Source organism: Ammodytes marinus, assembly GCF_949987685.1.
Source record: "Ammodytes marinus genome assembly, chromosome: 18".
Lineage (NCBI taxonomy): Eukaryota > Metazoa > Chordata > Actinopteri > Uranoscopiformes > Ammodytidae > Ammodytes > Ammodytes marinus.
In genome coordinates, this window is record NC_137222.1 from 4,856,642 (window position 1) to 4,875,059 (window position 18,418).

General features: G+C 41.7%; 1 protein-coding gene across 1 annotated transcript; it reads right to left on the reverse strand.

Moving 5' to 3' along the window:
* Positions 1-7,669: 7,669 nt before the first annotated feature.
* LOC307264945 (zinc finger protein 703-like) lies at positions 7,670-12,271 on the reverse strand. Its single transcript, XM_080046505.1, has 2 exons — positions 11,631-12,271; positions 7,670-10,642 (listed from the first exon to the last, which is right to left on the reverse strand). The coding sequence occupies exons 1-2, from the start codon at positions 11,865-11,867 to the stop codon at positions 9,065-9,067; spliced, it is 1,815 nt and encodes a 604-aa protein (XP_079902631.1). The 5' UTR covers positions 11,868-12,271; the 3' UTR covers positions 7,670-9,064.
* Positions 12,272-18,418: the final 6,147 nt, after the last annotated feature.

Here is an 18,418-nt window from a genome sequence, read left to right on the forward strand (position 1 = left end):
TCTCTCTCTCTCTCTCTCTCGTTCTGAAATGACATAGAGCGCCATGCGAAAAGTGATGTTTTTAAGGGGGTTGAGGCCGGGGAAATCGCTTTAATTTTACATGTACGTCCACTTGTATATAACCTTCTCGTCTGTCCAGTCCAGGGCTTGGATAGTGTGTGTGTGTGTGTGTGTGTGTGGGGGGGGGGGGGGTAAAGTGCAAGGCCTGTAGGTCATTAATCACGGCCCCTGACATGCAGAGCAGGAGGCCAAGGCTCCCCTATGCATACAGCTGCTACTGGGGCCACACACTCAATGCACAGGCGATATGTTGACCCTCAAACCGGGCCCCCCCACCCCACCCCACACACACACCCAAACACACACTCCCACCCAGTGCCTGTGGTTCTCATCTGTCCGAATCTCTTGCTGTTTGTGTCAGTCATGGGTGCTGTCAAGACGCCTCCGCCTTTGGACTAACCGCAACACTCTTTCATGGTGATTGCGTATACTTTTGTGAGAGGTGAACGCTATAGTTGGCTCAAGGGATGGCAATCTCATGATTTGGGCCAGCTTAATTCTCAAAAATCTAGATGGATTGCCATTAAATTTTGTATTGACATTTGTGTTCCCCAGAAGATTATCCTAGTGACTTTGGTGATCCATTTACTTTTTTTAAACTCATGCCACCAGAAGCTAAAACGTTTTTGTTTGTTCAGTGAAATATCTCTTCTAAATGGATTGGAACAAAAGTTGGTACCGACAGTTGTGTTCCACGGAGGATGAATCCCTATAAATTTCACAATCCTCAGATTTTTCCATTAAGTTTTCCTTGTGTTTTTTAGTGAAATGTCTCAAAGACTATTGGATAAATAGTAATTGTGTACAAACCTTCATATTTCCCAGAAAGAAAAACCCTCATGACTTTAGTGATCCTCTGACAACTATTGGATGAATCGCCACGAAACAACCGTCTTAGCCATAATAGCTCTATATAGGCTAGCTGGCTCAATTAATGGTAACCTTGACCGCTTTGTGTTTAGATAACGTCTCAACAACAACCCATTGCCATAAAATGTTGAACAGACATTCATGATCCTCAGAAGATTCATCCTAATGACTTTGGTTAAGGTCAATGGTCATAGTTGTACATGTGTATAGTGAAATATCGCAACATCTACCTGATGGATTGGAAAAACAGTTTTGTTCGGATATTCTTGTTCCCCAGAAGATACATCCTTATGACCTCGACTTTTCTTCTAGCACTACCAGAAGGTCGAAGTTTTAAATTTTTACTCAAAAAAATCTCTCGGAACAAACTTTAGTATCCTTATCCTAATGACTTCAGTGATCCATTTAGTTTGATGTTGGCTTGTTGGTGGTTGACTTAGAGTGAATGTCTCTAAAACGACTTGAGCAATTGTGTTGTAATTTGGTACAGGCATTCTTGTTCCGTTTCACAATAAATTACAAGCTTTAAAGTTCCAATCTGGTTTGGTTTATGATGTTAAGTAATTGCATTCCTAACTACCTCAGTTGTACATTGCGATGAGTAGGTCTAATCATTTTCTAATGAGCTAAATATTCACACGGTCGACTTACTAGCTTTTGTTGTGGGCATTCAATCTTGATATCACAGTCTGGAAAAATGCTAGTAAACAGTCCTTTTAATAAAGATTATCTCCCGGCTCAAGAATGAAGCCTCATGATAATAGCTAACTGCAGCCCCTTCTTGTGTTGTGTTTCAATTCACCCATTCCAGAGATTGTATGTCATGCTTTAGCTACAAGACACGTCCAAAATACATCAAATATCCAAAGACAAAACACATTTTAAAAGCAAATGTACCAGCTAATTTTTCGTTCCCATTCACTGGCATGACGTCACCCCTGCCCGCAAAGCTGCAGCTACTATAGCATATTGATTAAAGCCAGTCGGGCTGTGAGACACTGAAACACTATTTCAACATTCACAGCTACTAAATCACTCATGGTCCAGGCACAACACATCTGTTGAAAGCTGATTCCGTATCAAGCCTTCCAGCATGACTTGGGGAACATCTGGAGTTTTTAAGGGTCTTTGGCACAAGTACTGGTAGCTGGAAAACTAACAAATATATTCAGATTTTCTGGAATGTGTTGCCACTTTCACTGGAGACCAGGTGATCCATCGCTGAATTAAATGTGTTGACTGATTTGAAAGAACCCAGATAAATGTGTCTCAAGACTGTTTTCCATCAGAGTATGACTGATTACAGGAAATATTATCCGTTATTAACATTAATTGGTCATATTGTAAATATAATTAGTTTTGATATCGGCGGTTAAGATTGCACGCAGAGATTTCCATTCTCAAACAGCACAGGCTGCGATGGTAATGTCGATAAGTTCCCCACTCAAAATTGTTTGAATATAAAAATCACTGAAACGATTACAAAAATAGGCTCTATTTCTAGAGGGCGACTATCAAAAAGCAGGTTTTTATCAGCTGTAGCTAGTGAGCTCAAGTTAGCTAAGTTAAGTCGGTGAAACTTGTCCCGCAATTACATTTGAACGTGTCCTTTTCTTTTCAAACAGGTACGACCTCTAAATATACACTTCATAGTTTCAAAGCGTTTAACACGTTCGCTTATTCTGTTAGCAACCTCACAGTTAGGCCTACTAACAAAAAGACAGTGAAATAAAGAAGTCATTGTTCTTGTATTGTGATCTAGTGATCTAGTTTGTATACTACCAGATAGGATGTAAGCTAGTTATTAGCCAGACATGCTAAACATTGCATCTCACATTAGAGGCAATACACATGATGCATTCTTTGGACTTCTAATCTTGCTTAAGAAGGTCCAAATACACTTAAAACTCTTTAAATGCTTAATACTACAGACAAATACACAATAAACAGAGAAATGTGTCTGTTGTGTTAAGTGACAAGTAGGCTATGTCGCTGTTATTTGACAGTCGATTTTCAGGGTCAGGGGTTAAGTGGTTAACAGTCAGTTGACGTTTTTCAAATGGAATGTAAACGTCTTGTCTCGTCAAATAGGCCTATAGCAATATTATTTATTGGCTACAATATCACACATTAAAAAGTGCAATTCAAACTTGAGTTTAGTGCCACACACACACACACATGCTACATTGCTGTTTTAAATGCACTTTTACTTCTCCAGTCTTTCTTTCTTTTTTTCTAGCTTTCAACATTTCTTTTGCTAATTCAAAGCACACACACTGAACACACACATCCTGTCTGTTCATAGTTAGTGGCAGAGATCAGGGTCTGCTGGTTAGACTAAACAACGGCATTTGAGTGGATTTGCTGTCCCTCATTAATCATCCTGACAGTTTGAAAAACAACATTTCCTCCTTAATGACTGTATTTGAGTAATCATGTCTGCTTATTTCCATGCAAGCATCTCTTTCTCATTCTGCTTTGTAGTCAAGTTTTTTTTCCCCTTTCTTTCTTTCTTTCTTTCTGTTACCGTCCCGTGTGTGTGTGTGTGTGTGTGTGTGTGTGTGTGTGTGTGTGTGTGTGTGTGTGTGTGTGTGTGTGTGTGTGTGTGTGTGTGTGTGTGTGTGTGTGTGTGTGTGTGTGTGTGACCTCCCAAGTCTGTGGCGTTGGCGTCTGCTCTGGGTCACGCTGGCCAATTACAGCGGTTACGTTCACGAAGAGGGTGAAAAACCACAAGAAGAATGAGAGAATGTGACCGTGAGGATCCAGATGCAGAGAGGACTTGACGGTGTGTCACCACCCCAACCCCCCCTTCACACACACACACACACACACACACACGCACGCACGCACACACATACCACCTCACCCCACCCTGCATGTGGCTAACCCAGCAGCACCCGCTGGCCTCCGGGCCTTCTAGCCCGCTCGCTGCCAAAGCACGTTTTTCCGTTAAGCACCAGGTCTGTGATGCATGAGAGCTGACAACTGGAGCTTAGGAGCTCCTCGGAGCAAGGCCTAGGCTACAGCCCCGATCAAAACCAGCTGGGGCCATGCACATTAGCTAAGAAACCATAATTGCGTTTGCTCTCTTGTACACCACTAAACTCTCTGTCAATGTTTGTTTTTTATTTGATTTTTTTCTACAACAGACAAGGCTTGATAGATGCGGAAAGAAAGATGGAAGGGCCTATAGATTGTCGTTGTGCACTTTTCTAGAAATGAGAAAATATCTCCTCGAAGAAAGTGCTCAGTAATTTATTGTTGGATGTGGTTAATTAGGCCTACGTGCTGGTCAGTTTGAACGTTATTTTTTCCTTGAACGCCGAAAGGGTAAAAGTGTATTTTTTTCCCCCCATCGCTTTTCTCCCGGTCTGTGGGTGGATGCAAGTTATGGGTTTACGGCGGTTTGAGAAACATCAGTATGGCACGGCTTGACATCTGCGTCCTCTTTATTTTTGGAGCACTTGAAAAGCCCACATAGTAGGATGATGGATGAAGTGATAAAGTTGGAGAGGAGACAAAATGAAAGCAGAGCGAGTCTATTTCTGGGAAGGCGAAAAGTAAGTACGCTATCTGTAACTCACACACAATTCTAGAGGAAGTATCGCAAGGCAGATGTTCTCCATTTGTGACTACGCCTAATGATTTTAATGTTTACTATCTCAGGAGAGGAAAGGGGAGAGGAATTACTCAGACCTATTCATTTTCTTCTTCTTCGTTTTTTATTTTGGTTGTTGCTGCAGTGATTTGGGCTTGATAGAGACGGCTAAAGCCTTTGTCATGTGTTGAAGGAGCAGCTCCACAGTCTGTCATCATTAATCACTGGTGCTGTCAAGCCGCACCAAGGACTCACTCAGACCAACCAGGGAGACAGGCGGGCGCTCACCTCCCAAGAAAAACACCCGAAGACTTTTTATATCTTATAGCTAAATATGTGCGCCACATTCTTGAGTTTAATTTAGAGCGCTAAATAAATACATTTGATTTTTTTTAAAGGCCAGGAGATTATGCATGCAGAGATGTTCTGAGAAGGTTGACTGGAGGGACTCGTGAATGGCGAATAAATAGCTTTAAATTCATATTTGAAACAATTGCAAAAAATTGTCACAAGCAGGTTTTTATCTGCTGTAGCTAGCTAGCTAACTAAGCTAACTTTAAGTCGGTTGAACTTGTGTCCCCAGCTTACTTTTAAATGTGAACAATATTATTTTATAAATATTCACTACATAGTTTTAAACATGATATTGTGCTCTAATATGCTAAGCTAAATATGTAGCATCCGCACAATTAATGAGAAAAAGAGTTGAATAAAGGAGCCAACATTGTTCTTGTATTGCGATTTAAAGTAAGTTAGTAGCCTATTTTAAGTGTGATAAGTTTGATTCGTTAAGTTTTTCCTCTTATGATCGTAAACAATCTGTAACAGCAAACGAGACCATCAGTTCAAAGAATGCTATTTTTATATGGTTTTTATTAAGGATTTTGTCTGGGTAATCTCACCCAAGAACAACAAGCTGGCGTCATAAAAACAGTACTGCTTTCGTCCAAAGGGGCCACTAGAAAGTTCCTCATTGCTACTTTTATGCGGGAGTTAACACTTTACAGGCTTGTGTGGTCTTTAGTTTGTATTGTACAGTAGGTCTTTGAAAATGGACCTTGAGTCTAATAATAAAGATGATGATGATTATTTGGCCTCCAGTTTATTCATAGGTCGTGCGGGGCCTCTTTCTGAGGTTTGTAACCAATATAACTGAAGAATGAGTGATGATTCAGCTTAAGTATTGTATTAATGGGGGTTGGAGGGGAAAAAGACCAGAAACAAACGGAGAGAATAATTGAGGCATGAAATGAAAGAAATCATGGATATTGGCCTCACGAATGAGTAATGACTAAAGTAACTAAAATGATTGGGGTTCGGAGGGAGGCTGAGCTGAAAGTCTACAAACATGTTAGTAGCTCTGTGCAGCTTTACTCAGCTTGTGTGTAATGTGTTCACCATCTTAGTTTAGCACCTTTGGATGGTAGAGTTTGAGCTAAACAAAGTAAAACTGAGGCTATTGGGGATATCATTAGTTTTTCAGTATTTGGTCATTAGCGCTTGAACAAATGTAATCATTTTGACATGGTGAAGGCACTGCAACAAGTTACTAAATCAAAACATCTTCTAACCCCGCTGACTATATGTGATGGGAATCTGGACAGGTTGATGTTACTATACACTGACAGAAACAAACAAGGCATACCATAATGATATGATGGTTCCTCTTGATTTAACGGATATGACAAATTGCTTTTGTTGGTCACCAATAGGTGGCATCCTAATTCAACACTACACCTTTTAGTACTGTAAACACAGCTGACTGGAAAATACTTGAAATGCACCTTAATCCATACAGGAAATGGTAAAAACCTAATTCTCCCATCAAAATGTCCTCTAATATCAACTACAAAACTGGTATAGACTTTGTATAGAAAAATAGCAATTGGACAACTCGTACATGGCAGCATCAACAGCCGACTCATTTTGTATGCTTAATAAACTAAGTGTGTGTGTGTGTGTGTGTGTGTGTGTGTGTGTGTGTGTGTGTTTTTTTCTGGGCCAAATCTGGCAACGTGAGCCCTCCACAGTGGGCCTATAGTATATCTCATGCCCTCCTGCCAAACCCAGACACAGCACAGACGGGAGTGCTTTCTCTTGTTACAACCGGCCCGGGCTGTTGTGACCCCCCCTGGGTCCCTTGTCAGAGCTGTGAGTGACCAGCGTGGGTCATCCATACTTCGCCGAGGGTGTCACTAGTGTCATGTTGCTAGGAAATTGCATATTAACACTGCCAATCACGCGGGGGCCACGGTAACCTGAGCGACTGTCAGGACTTTGTCTCGAACACTTAGCCTACGGGGGGGTGTGCTGCTTTTTGGCTGCGATGCTTATCAAGATCCTACAGTACACAGCCTATTCATTACACCCTGATAGGTTTGACATTTTCATACCGCGTCCACCAACATTTTTGTAATACACACTAACCCTGCGTTCCAATACCCATACTTCTCTGCTATTTAGCATGGTAGAAAAATATTTAGGATGTCCCATGTACTCAGATGCAGCATGCTTAAAAAAGCACCTGGATGCTCTACTTCATCCGGTGAGGATTTTTAGTGTAGAAATCAGCAGCATTTGGGCAATTCTGACCCACAATTGTCACATCGATTTAGCCTCCATCCGAAGACAACCAGGGATGTAACTGATATTTAAAAGCAAGAGGCAAGTTGAAGGCAGGATGTAATGATGCAATAAATAAGTAAAAGCATGTCCCAATTGTAAGCCTACTGCATGCAAACTACATACTTTTTATGATCAGCTGTAGTAGCCTATATGGAATAGTAAATAGAACGAGTATGTGATTTGGAACCCAGCCTTAGTCCCTGAGCGCTAAAGGAGGATGCTGTTGCTTTAAGGTGACACTGCTTTTACTGCAGACACGGAGGAATGTGAGAGCTGCTTATGAGCTGCTGTCAACAGGGTGAGAAATTAGCGCAAGTAAAGCACACCTAAAGTATTCAACCATGTGATTCTTTTAACTGTGGAAATAGCCACTGGAATGAATGGACTCATCAACAAAACTAGTCAGGGCTGACATACTGTACAGTGACAACAAGTTGACATCTTCCCTTGCACTACTTACAGTCATGTATGACCAATTAGTCGTGCACACTTTAGAAATGAAGACAACAGAAAAAATACATCTTCAGTGTGATTTATTAACAAAATATGACCTCCCCTTTAACTGGAAACCACCAGCGCAGGGTATTCCAATTTGACATTAAAAATAATCACATCTCATTTTTATTGATTTGCATTTGTGGAAATAAAAAAAAGTCCAGAGAGTCCAGAAAGAGAGCTGTGATTTTGACATTCATTCTCGAAGAAGTGTTAAGACATGATGACATATTCAACATCTGTCATCTGGCTTTGTTTTTCTTTGTATAATGAGAAAAGACTCATGTGGTGAAACGCCAGAGCCAGATTCCTGGTAAAAAATAAATACAACTTCTCAGTAGGAATTAAACAAAAACAAGAAAACATAAGGAAACCAAAATCAAATCATCACAAACCATGGGGCTGAATAAACAGTTAAGGGTGTATGCTTTTTGCTGTGTCGAGCTTGCATGCAACTCTTGCCTCTTACAGGGAGGAGAAAGCCACTGTGGCCACACTCATATCGGACCACAGTTTCAGCTTATTGCCATCCCCTTACCACACTACATTTCTCCGCAATAAATCATCATCATGTTTGCAGTGAGAAACCCTCAACATCCATTTGCTATTACGCAGAGTCCGCCCATTAATTTGCCCAAAAAGCCCACAGGCCAGCAAGAGTCACCACAGGGCAGTACATGTCTGTCGCTACAGTATCCAGGCAGATGTGCAGCAGCCATACACGTGTCCTCTGATATTTAGCAGTGGGAGCCTGATTTAGAAAACAGCAAATCTCAATTATAACAGAAAAAGCGTAACGAAAAAATGGTGAAGATGCACTCAAGTCAAAATTCAGGATCCTAGTTCCACTTGAATCCAGTCTCGAGTCCAAGTGGAAGCAGCAACTTGCCGCGATAAAGTACAGACTTAAAGTAATACTTCGAGAGTTTGGTGGCTTTCTGGGCGGAAAAGTTGTACAAGAAGAATCTGTTGTTTTGGTTTGTAAAGTATAAGGCTACAGTTAGCTTAGCTTAGCACAAAGCTTTGAAACAGTTTGGAACAGCTAGCCTGGCTCTGTCCAAGGTTAACAAGAACAGACAACCAGCACCTCAAAAGTTCACTAATTAACATGTTAATTTAACTTTTTAAGATGGAGTCGGAGCTTCCTGCAGTCCCATGTTGTTGTTGCCTGTAAACTTCAAATCGTCATTTTGATACTTTTACTTTAAACAAATGAGATATGCATGTTGATAAGTGATCTTAAACTGTGCTGGTAGGTTGCTCTTTGCTAATTGAGTAGAAAGAAACGCAAGCTGTTTCACCTTGTTTTCAGTGTTTGTGCTAAGCTAAGCTGTAGTCTCAGACACCTCTCCACCACAAAGCGAAATAAGTGTATTTCCCCAAAAATGTCGAACCATTCCTTTAAACATTGGTATATCATTGGTAGCCTAGCGCAGATGCAGCTCCAAGTCTTTGACTGTAGAGGGCGTAGTGTGGGTAGTAGGGGCCTGTGGTGGGCAGAGAGTGCAGGGAGATAGGGGAGGGTCCGGGGGGCATGTGGAGCTTACTGTAGGGGTGGTAGCGGGCTAAACCCAGGTTGTGTGGAGCCCTGAGGGAGAGCTGGCTGGCCATGGAGCCCGGACTGCTCTGGTGGGGGATGTGGAGGTGGCATGAGGCAGGTCCCGAGGAGGAAACAGAGATCAACTTACTATTGTCCATCCCCAAACTCAGGGCGGTGTGCGTACGTAGGTGAGCCAGGAGCTCGTCGGACGTACTGAAGCGTTTGTCGCACGGCCCACCGGCTGACACCCAGTTACAGGCGTGGGGCATGGGGTCATTTTGGAGCATAAAGCCGTATGTATAGAGTGGATGGGAGAGGGATGATGTCATGCTGGAAGACAGGGAGCTTTGGTGATGGAGAGAGTGCAGCGGATGGGACGGGTACACCAACGGGTAGTTGGACTTGAGCGTGGAAGACGGGTCGTGGATGCAAGAGTTGCAGTCTCTTCCGCCCAAATGAGAAACACTGGGATAGCTCAAGCAGTAGGGGTCCCGGCATAGACCCTGCATGAACGAGGGAGGCGAGGCGCCCGTGAGTGGGCTAGAGCTGGGGTGCTTCCCTGGGACTCCCATGCCAAGGCTTGATTTAGTCGGATCCAAGCCAGGGACGTATTGGGACGGGTAGCCTGCGTACGCGCCCACTACAGATCCATGGTAGCCCATGTTAGAGGAGGGCAAAGGGAAGAGCGGTGGTTGGTTGGAAGTCTTGTACGGAGAAATGGGCGTGATGCGTCCCTGGCCTAGGTTCGGCTGTGAAGACTCTACTGCTTTACCTCCATCGTGGTTGGAGCCACCACCGTCAGAGCTCCCGTTACTGCAGTTTGTGCTAGCGCGAGCGTGGCTGGAGTTAGCCTCATTTGGACTGTCCGAGCGGGTCTTGTTGTTCACATCGGAAGCAGCAGCGTCTTTTTTGGCGTGGTGACTGTGACTACTGCTGCTGGTGCTAGTTGGACTGCCGTGCTCGTGCGGTGCAGTTTCTCCATTCAAAGTTGAGTGTGACGTAGGCTGTCCACTAGGAGAATGGCTGTGTTTGTGAAGCGGTGGCAGAGTGTGTCCAGGTGGGGTGCCACTACCGGCCCTAGAGCTGGGTGAAGCAGCGTGGGGCGGGTAGGTCGAATTTCCGTTAGAGGACACGTTATTGCTAGGAACCCTGAACCCCACTTTATCACTGCTGCTTATAATGCTGTTGGAGCTGTTGCTATTGTTGGTGGTGTGTCCGTCTCTGCTACGACAGTCTCTGCTGCCCTTGTTGTAAGGCTTGAAGCTACACCTGTCGTCCAGCGAGGGGCGTCGCTCCCCGGGCTTCAGGCCAGACGAAGAGCGACCGTTATTGGCCTCCTTGTCGCCGTGGCTACAGGAGGAGGAGCCTAGCTTGGAGGAGGATGGAGGGTCAGATTTACCGATCTGAGAGCAGGTCTGGGCCAGCAGGGCCAGAGGGCTCTTCTTGGCATCCAGCTACAAGAAAAACACACAGTCTGATTTAGCTCTGGGATGTGTTTGTATACTGTATTCTGCCAAGAGACATTGAGGCTTTCATGCAAAATAATGTGACAGTCCAAAACAAAAGACTGTGTAGGCCTACAAACTAGAGATGTTGAATTATTTACTCTCAACAATGACTTTAATTTGGGATTTCTTGATTCACATTATTTTTCTACAATGAAATGACAGAAAAATTGTGTAAAATGGGAATCTCCCAGAACCCAATGAGGCCTATCTTTTACTGAAATGATTATTTGCGGAGTTGTTGTACAGTTGGTCAAAAGAAAAACTAAAAATGTGTCTAAAAATAGTTTCTAGTTCCTACTGTTCCTTCTTTTTCGAAGTATCGTAGGGGTTTTGGACTTTAAGTTAACAATAAAAACACATTCATAGACAACCTCTTGAATGTGTTTTTTGTCACATTTCACACACTTTGAAAATTAGCTGCAGCTATAGCCTACTTCTTTGTTTTGTCTGACCAAGAGTCTTAAACCGGTAAAGAAACAGTTAATATACACAGACACACACGCGCGCGCACACGCACACACACGTCACATATGACAAAGAACAGCAGGAAACCGTCACACTAAAGCACCAGTGAAATAATAAACTGATGAGAAAGGGTAATTTTTCATTTTCTACTAATCTAAAATTACCCGACCAATCTCTCCAACTCTAATTTAAACATAAATAAGTAGTAGCCTAGTCATTTCTTCAGTGGATTATTATGATAATATATCAGAAGCCTATTATGTTATTCGTAATACAATATGACAAGAGTCAGCATGTGTCTGTGGTTTCATTACAACCCTTTCAGTCCTCCCCTTTCTGCTTAGGAATTTATATATATACAAAGGTGTGTATTTTTTCTGAAATTTTGGATGAGACTGTTGAATCAGAAACACTGCATACAGATATAATCCTCTCTCAAGATTAAATATGTTAAAGACTAAATACATACCTCAATGCTCACTGGTGCGGACGTCAGCGGCTGTAAATATTCCGGGTGTAGCAAGTGTCCAGTGTGCGCCGTCAACATCTTGATGACTCGGATGGGAAGCCGCTTCGCCTGGCGAACTGGGTCCAGAGGGGTCAAGAGAGAGACCACCGCACCGGGACGAGGCTTAGTACCGAGTCCGCTGCTCTCACTCAGCTCGTTGTGTTGAGTTATTCGATCCACCGCGGGGAGATATTTCATTGGAGAGAGGGCGCTGCGCTTTTGGAGACGTGCGTTACTTTTTTTTTGTATAGTCCAAAATATGGTGCTTAAAGGTAAACGTAATCCATTCGAAAAAAGAAATTAGAAAAGGGAAGAAAACACACAACTAGAAGTCCTTTAATGTCCCGAAGGACGGAGAAGCGTCTCAGTTCGTTTGAAGCATCTTCTTGTGCGACACAGCTCCTATACTCCAAAAATTCAAATTTCAAACCAAAAAAACTGGGGGAAAAACAATACCAAGAAGTCCAATGAGTTGCCGTGCGTAAAAATGGGCACAGTGTGCCTTTTCTGTTGGCTATAAAATACTTTTAGAGTGTTCTTTATAGGTTCCAAGTGGTGTAGAGGGAAAACGATGGTCCCTCTCTGTGTGCGCCTGTGTGTGTGTGTGTTCGGTCCGGACTCGAGCTGCTCACTGATCTCAGCAGAGAGACTTCAAAGTGTCCGCTGGGTGGCCGCGAGAGGGAGGGAGGGAGGCGCGCCAGGGCGGAGCGAGCGACCGCGTGCATCCTCCAAAGTGACAACCTCTTTTATATACAGACAGTCAATGGTGACAAGACAAGCCCTACACTGCTGTGACATATTCACTCAGTGGAGGGGAAGTGTTAGGGTTAGCAATATAGGCGGCTACTGTGCAGGAAGTATGAGTCATGCATTTAAAATGTACCTCCAAATATTAAAAGTTAATGTACTCATTATGTAGCCTACTGTAGAATGGCCCTCATTAGAATGGCTTATAGATATTGATGCATTAATGTTGCATCAATTGAATTTTGCAGTAAGTAAATGTGGAGTTAATTTGAATGACTTGATACACTGTTTAAATATACAGTTTAACCTTTCACAATTAGCAGAGATTATCAGATTACTTCCTCTTATAAGAAACACTGCTCGATTGTACATTTATTTCAAAATAAATAATAATAATTGAAAACTAGTCCTGAAGGACTTCTTTCATAAAATTGGTGATGAAAACATGTTTTATGGGTTTTTCACAGAAGCTAATCACGGATCACATTTCTTAGAGCTCATCATTCTCAGAACTACATTTCAAAATGTTCGACCCTGTCTTCTCCAGGGTCAACTTATAACAGCATTTCAAACAACAAACCATGAAGCATAAATAGGAGACTAAATGTCTTATATGTAAGGTGTTTGTGGACAACTTCGTGTCATGAACTCGTAGGTTACAGCCTAGGGAAATATTCTGACACTTTGATTTATTATATTGTGTCTGCATGGGAGCCTTTTTCGGTCTTTGACAAGCCCAGGTGGCCCCAGGGCTTCTTCACATAACACACACAGCCAACGCTTGTTCACCATCAACTGCCCAGAAAGTCAAGAAAATCTCCATGTTAATTTAGTTTTTACACTAACTTAAGGCTTATCAATATCCCTCTTTCTGTTTGTTAAAAAAAACTGGGAAATTATGGTCAATGGGACTGATTTATTTGCTAGGCATAATCGTTCTGGATGGTTTCCTTGATTCAGAGACGCACAAACAAAAAGCGTAACATCTTTTTTTGCCCACAAATGTTGCCAACCATGACTAAGAGAAAATATCTGATCTCACACGAGGTTCGGGGCTTCACAACAACAAACACTAGCCTAATCATATACACATCATGAGAACACCAGAGTGCAGTCTTTACGACGTTGGAACATCAAAAGTTTGACATATGACCGTTGCAGTAGTTAAACTTTAAATCCGGACCATGCGGGTAAACTTGACTTCATGAATCACGTACATTTCCACCTCGTAAAACACAGATCAAAAAGAGTGCACCGTCCGCATTATATGAGTGTGCTGGCGATGCGGTGCGTTAACCCTCTTATTAAAAAACTAAAAATGCACTTTTGTGAGTGCAATGGTGCAGAGAGCAAAGTCGGTGAGCGGTGGAAAGAAATGTCATATGGTCACATCCTTCACTTTGCTGACAACAAGCAGATGAGTAGACGCAGGGCAAACACTTAGGGCTTTACTGGTCCACATGCTTGTTTTTATTCATAGCAAAATGGTCACGGTGCGTCTGTTATAGCTCCGGGTGTAGTTCAAATGTGAGCTGCAACTTGCTGACAATATGTATTACTTTGTTTTGGTCGTAAATAAGACAAATCTGAATGTGCTACGCTAGAGGTATACAGTATTTCTAAAGGTCATTGTCATGTCCAATAAAACGTCTTATTTTTTTATATATATGTTAGTGGTCATCCACTAATCATCCAGTGGGAACCACAAATGTCTGCAGCAAATTTCATGGTTATTCATCAAAGAGTTGCTTTGATATTTCAGTCTGGAACACAAGTGGGTGGATAGCCCAGCGTTTCCATCCCTGAGATAATATGTTGCTAACTTTAAAATGCCAATATTCTGTTTAAAGGTGCTACGTGGAACTTTGAAATATTCCTGAAACAGCCAAATTTTTCCCTCTGATGATCATAAATGACATGTAACAGCAAACGAGAACATCAGTGCAAAGAATGTTATATTTCTATAGTTTTTCGTACTGCCTTTGTCGTGGGTTTGCTCACCGAGAAACAACAGCTGGCGCAGTAATAACACTTCTGCCTTTGTCCAAAGGGGGCGCAAGAACACAAACTGAAGGGTATAACGTTTCTCCAAAAAAATTGCAAAATGGAAACCCGTTCTGAAATTAAAGTTTCCAAATGAATTCAGGTTTTGAATTTGAAAGAACAGGGGGTTTTCCTAAGGTCATAGTAATGTCCAATACATTGAACTATATGTTAGTGGTCATCAAACATATAGGAAATACATTCTAATATCTCTGTCTCAATGTTTCTATACGTAACGTTTACATTATGAAATTTTCTTCACACATTACATACATACTATACAGTAGTGTACACAGCATGTTCTTTCACACTATGTAATCTACAGAACAAATGTAAAAAGAGACTCAAACCCAACAGGTCACATATTTCCCACACACCTGTCTGCAAGGCGTTCCACATTGTGTCATACTGAATAGTGTAATTTGGCAACTTGTCAAGTAGCAACATGTCAGGCAACTATTTGCATGCAGCTGAGTCATTGAGATAGATATAGAACTTAAACAAATAAATAAATGCTACATAGAAATATTGTTTTTATTATGTCAAGGTTTAAGAAACATGCACACTCTTTATTAACCACTGTCCTCAGTTCAGTTTTAATTTAGAGACATGCAAAAGACTGATCATTTGTCTTCTGGCTTTTTGCTCTCCGATTATTTATTTGCACACAAAGAAAAAAAATCAATACCATATACAGAGCATGTCACCAGAATCTATTTGCTTTTTTAAATTTATACAATTTATTTTTTTACCAGGGAAGAAAAAATGTGATGAAGACGGATCGCCTCCACATTAATGCTTCTATAAATCTGGAATGTTAATAACTTTATTGCATTACCGCCTGCCGACTGACTTCGCAATGAGCTAATTTTGTTAACCTAATTATACAATGAATTGGTTAAAGTACTTAAAAATTACAAGCTGACAAGGACTATTAGCAGAAGCACCAAAAATAGTCTCGGTATCTGTGGGGCTTTGATTTTCTCAATCCTTTTGCAGCCTCCAATTGAGTGAGAAATCAATCCTAATCCCTCACAACCTGTGGGCAAACGGCTGCATAATGAGAATTAGCTGACGGGTATTTGCACGTATCTCACAGGGTCCTGTCTTAATCTTCAAAAGCAATGGTTCCTATGTAAATGTAAAGAAAGGGTAATGAATTAAAGGTGGAGTCAGTGATTCTGGAGAATGCTTGTTGTCAAAATCTCCTCCTGATCCGCTGAATGTCCGCATTGTGTGCACTGAAAAATAATCCACACAACCTAGGCTCTGTAAACTGGCTTGTTGCTAGCTACGGTGGGCCCCCTTTGTTAATATATACCCTTTGTTCACATGCCCGTTTACAGAGCCTATACTGTGTAATAACACTGGATTTTTTTCTGCGCACAAACAGTACACACAGCCAGCGGATGGTGGGGAGATATCCACTGATTTAGTCACAAAGTGATTTTGACAACAAGCAATCTCCAAAATCACTGACTCCACCTTTAATACCCATTATAAAAAAGCAGTTTCATCAACGACTAATTTAGGAACTTGTTTTTTTCAACGATCATTTACAGGTTTTGTTAACTAAACTTAAAATCGGCACTTGGGAACATGAGGGAAAGATTTGGTTAAAGTAACTGTCGCCTTGACCTGGTGCCCTAAACAGCAGAACAGCGACCCACAGCCATCCATCACTGTCCCGTTGGTGATAAGAAGCAGAGAGGGTGAGCGCCATCTCATCAGGAAACAAGGTCACCATCGGCAACAGTGTAGAGGAGAGAGAGAGAGAGGAAGAGAGAGAGAGAGAGAGAGAGCACTAATGTGGCTTTAGGGGGAGAATAGAAACAGCAGGAGCAGTGGTTCGCCTTATCAGGTGTTGCCACAGTACAGACATTGTTAGTATACAGGCACAGATCTGCAAAGTGCATTAACAGCCTTAAAATACATCAATCAATACATCTGGCCCTTTAAATTACACTTCTTTCTACTGCTTCTCATGTAGATTTGTAAAGTCAAAACATGTTTCCTTTCTGTACTTAAAGCTAAAGTGCGTAACTTCCTTCATATAAAATATTGTCCATTACATTCGAGCCATCGCCAAATGAGTTGACACAAAGTTGAATAAGCCTTTCAGCTCCGCAAAAATCTCTCTGTATTTCGCAGTATGGCGGCGTTTACAAACTGGGGTCGCCCCCCCGACACTGGCACAAGAGCTCAGAAAAATTCCATGACGCGACCAAGACATTTTTCAGTTGTTGATATTACTGCTAAGAAAAAACCCGCACGTACAGCAGAAGGTTTCAAAATCCATGCGCGATCACCAAAGGCTTACCTCATAGATGCACTGACAGTGTTGTTATAATAACTCACAATTCCTTATGGAGGAAACAGAAGTTACACACTATAGATATATGTGTATTCATTGCTTGATGTATTTTAAACTTGATTTATTTCATGACCCTGTGAAGCACTTTGAGTGCCCTGAATTGTGTCTGAATTGTACTATATAAATAAACTTGCCTTGCCTTGCTTACATTTAAAGTAATTTCTTTCCTCAATGTCTAGTCATGCTACATGTAAGCCTATATGCAGTTCCATTTGTATTTTTTCACTCTTATAACCCATTTATGCTAGGGTTTACCTCCTTTAGAAGGCACCATATGCTCATCCTTTCATACCACGGTTGACACATACATGATTAGCTTTGTTTAACCCGTTTACACTAACTGCAAACACAGGTTTTTCCCATATCCTTCGTATGTAAACTCCCATCCAAAAAGCTATGGACACACGTACAGTCTGCAGGTGTGTGGGTGACTTCAGGATGAGGCCTATTAGCAGGAGTAACGTCTGTGGGAGAGGAGAGAGAGAGGAAAGACTTGAAGAGAGCGGAGGAGAAGCCAACGAAGGTCAAACACTGAGAGAAAAGAAGGCACAATAAACAATAGGGCTTCTCTTCTCTTTCACTTCTAGTCGCTCGACTTGAAGTCGGTCATTAACAAGCTGTGGGCCTTTCAGAGTGTGTGAGTGATTACTTCTTCCTGCTGTTGTTGCCTAATTTGAGACGGGCTTCCTCCAGTTCCCCCCCTTTACTTTAAAAAAACATAATCAAAAGTGGCAAACACACACACATGGCAAAACAATGGAACCCTGTTTGATATATTGAACTTCTTGAAGACTCCCCCACTATGACCAAACTTGTATATGTGGAGTTTGTATTGTGCTAAAAGGCAAATAGTGATTAATAGTGCATTCATTGTTGTGTCTTTGATGTGGCATTTTTTAATAAACGTGTGGTGACGTATAAACAACGGGTGTGTCCTTACTGCTTACTTTTGATCCTGTTTTTCTAAAATGAGATAAAGAGTGTTTCCGAATGCTTTTGAATCACTTAATTAAAGGTTACGTTGACACTTCCCATGCTAAATGTGTTCCATGTTTCACCTGTTATAACTTCTCATAGATATGAAAATAAACGAGACTTGCAACAAGGGAAAACAGCTATGAAATATGTAAACCCTCTTTAATCCCTGTAATCTTGTAAATGAGAGACAGATAGGCCTAGGTGCTTATCTAACCTCCCATTTGTCCAAGTACTTTTGATAAAATAGGCAACCAAACAAGAGGCTAGGACATGTAGCCACCAAGTAAGTTTTTAATGAGGAGAATTAATTTAAAGAAAAGTTATCAACTCACGGATGTATCGTTTATTTGCTAGCTATACAGCTGATGGAATCGGCTATAGCAACAGTTGTCATTTCAGCCATAACAATCAGTTACAATACAGTTGTTGGGGGGTCAAATCAAGGGGGGTAAAAAAGTCTGTTTTAGCCTGCCATTGTTATCAATGTAAGCTACATTATGTGACATGATCGAATGGAAAGCAGTAGTTTAGAAGTGTAGTTTCATCCATGCTTTCATATTCCTAAAAAAAACATACGTTAAACGCTACAATGCTTCCCTCACAAGCA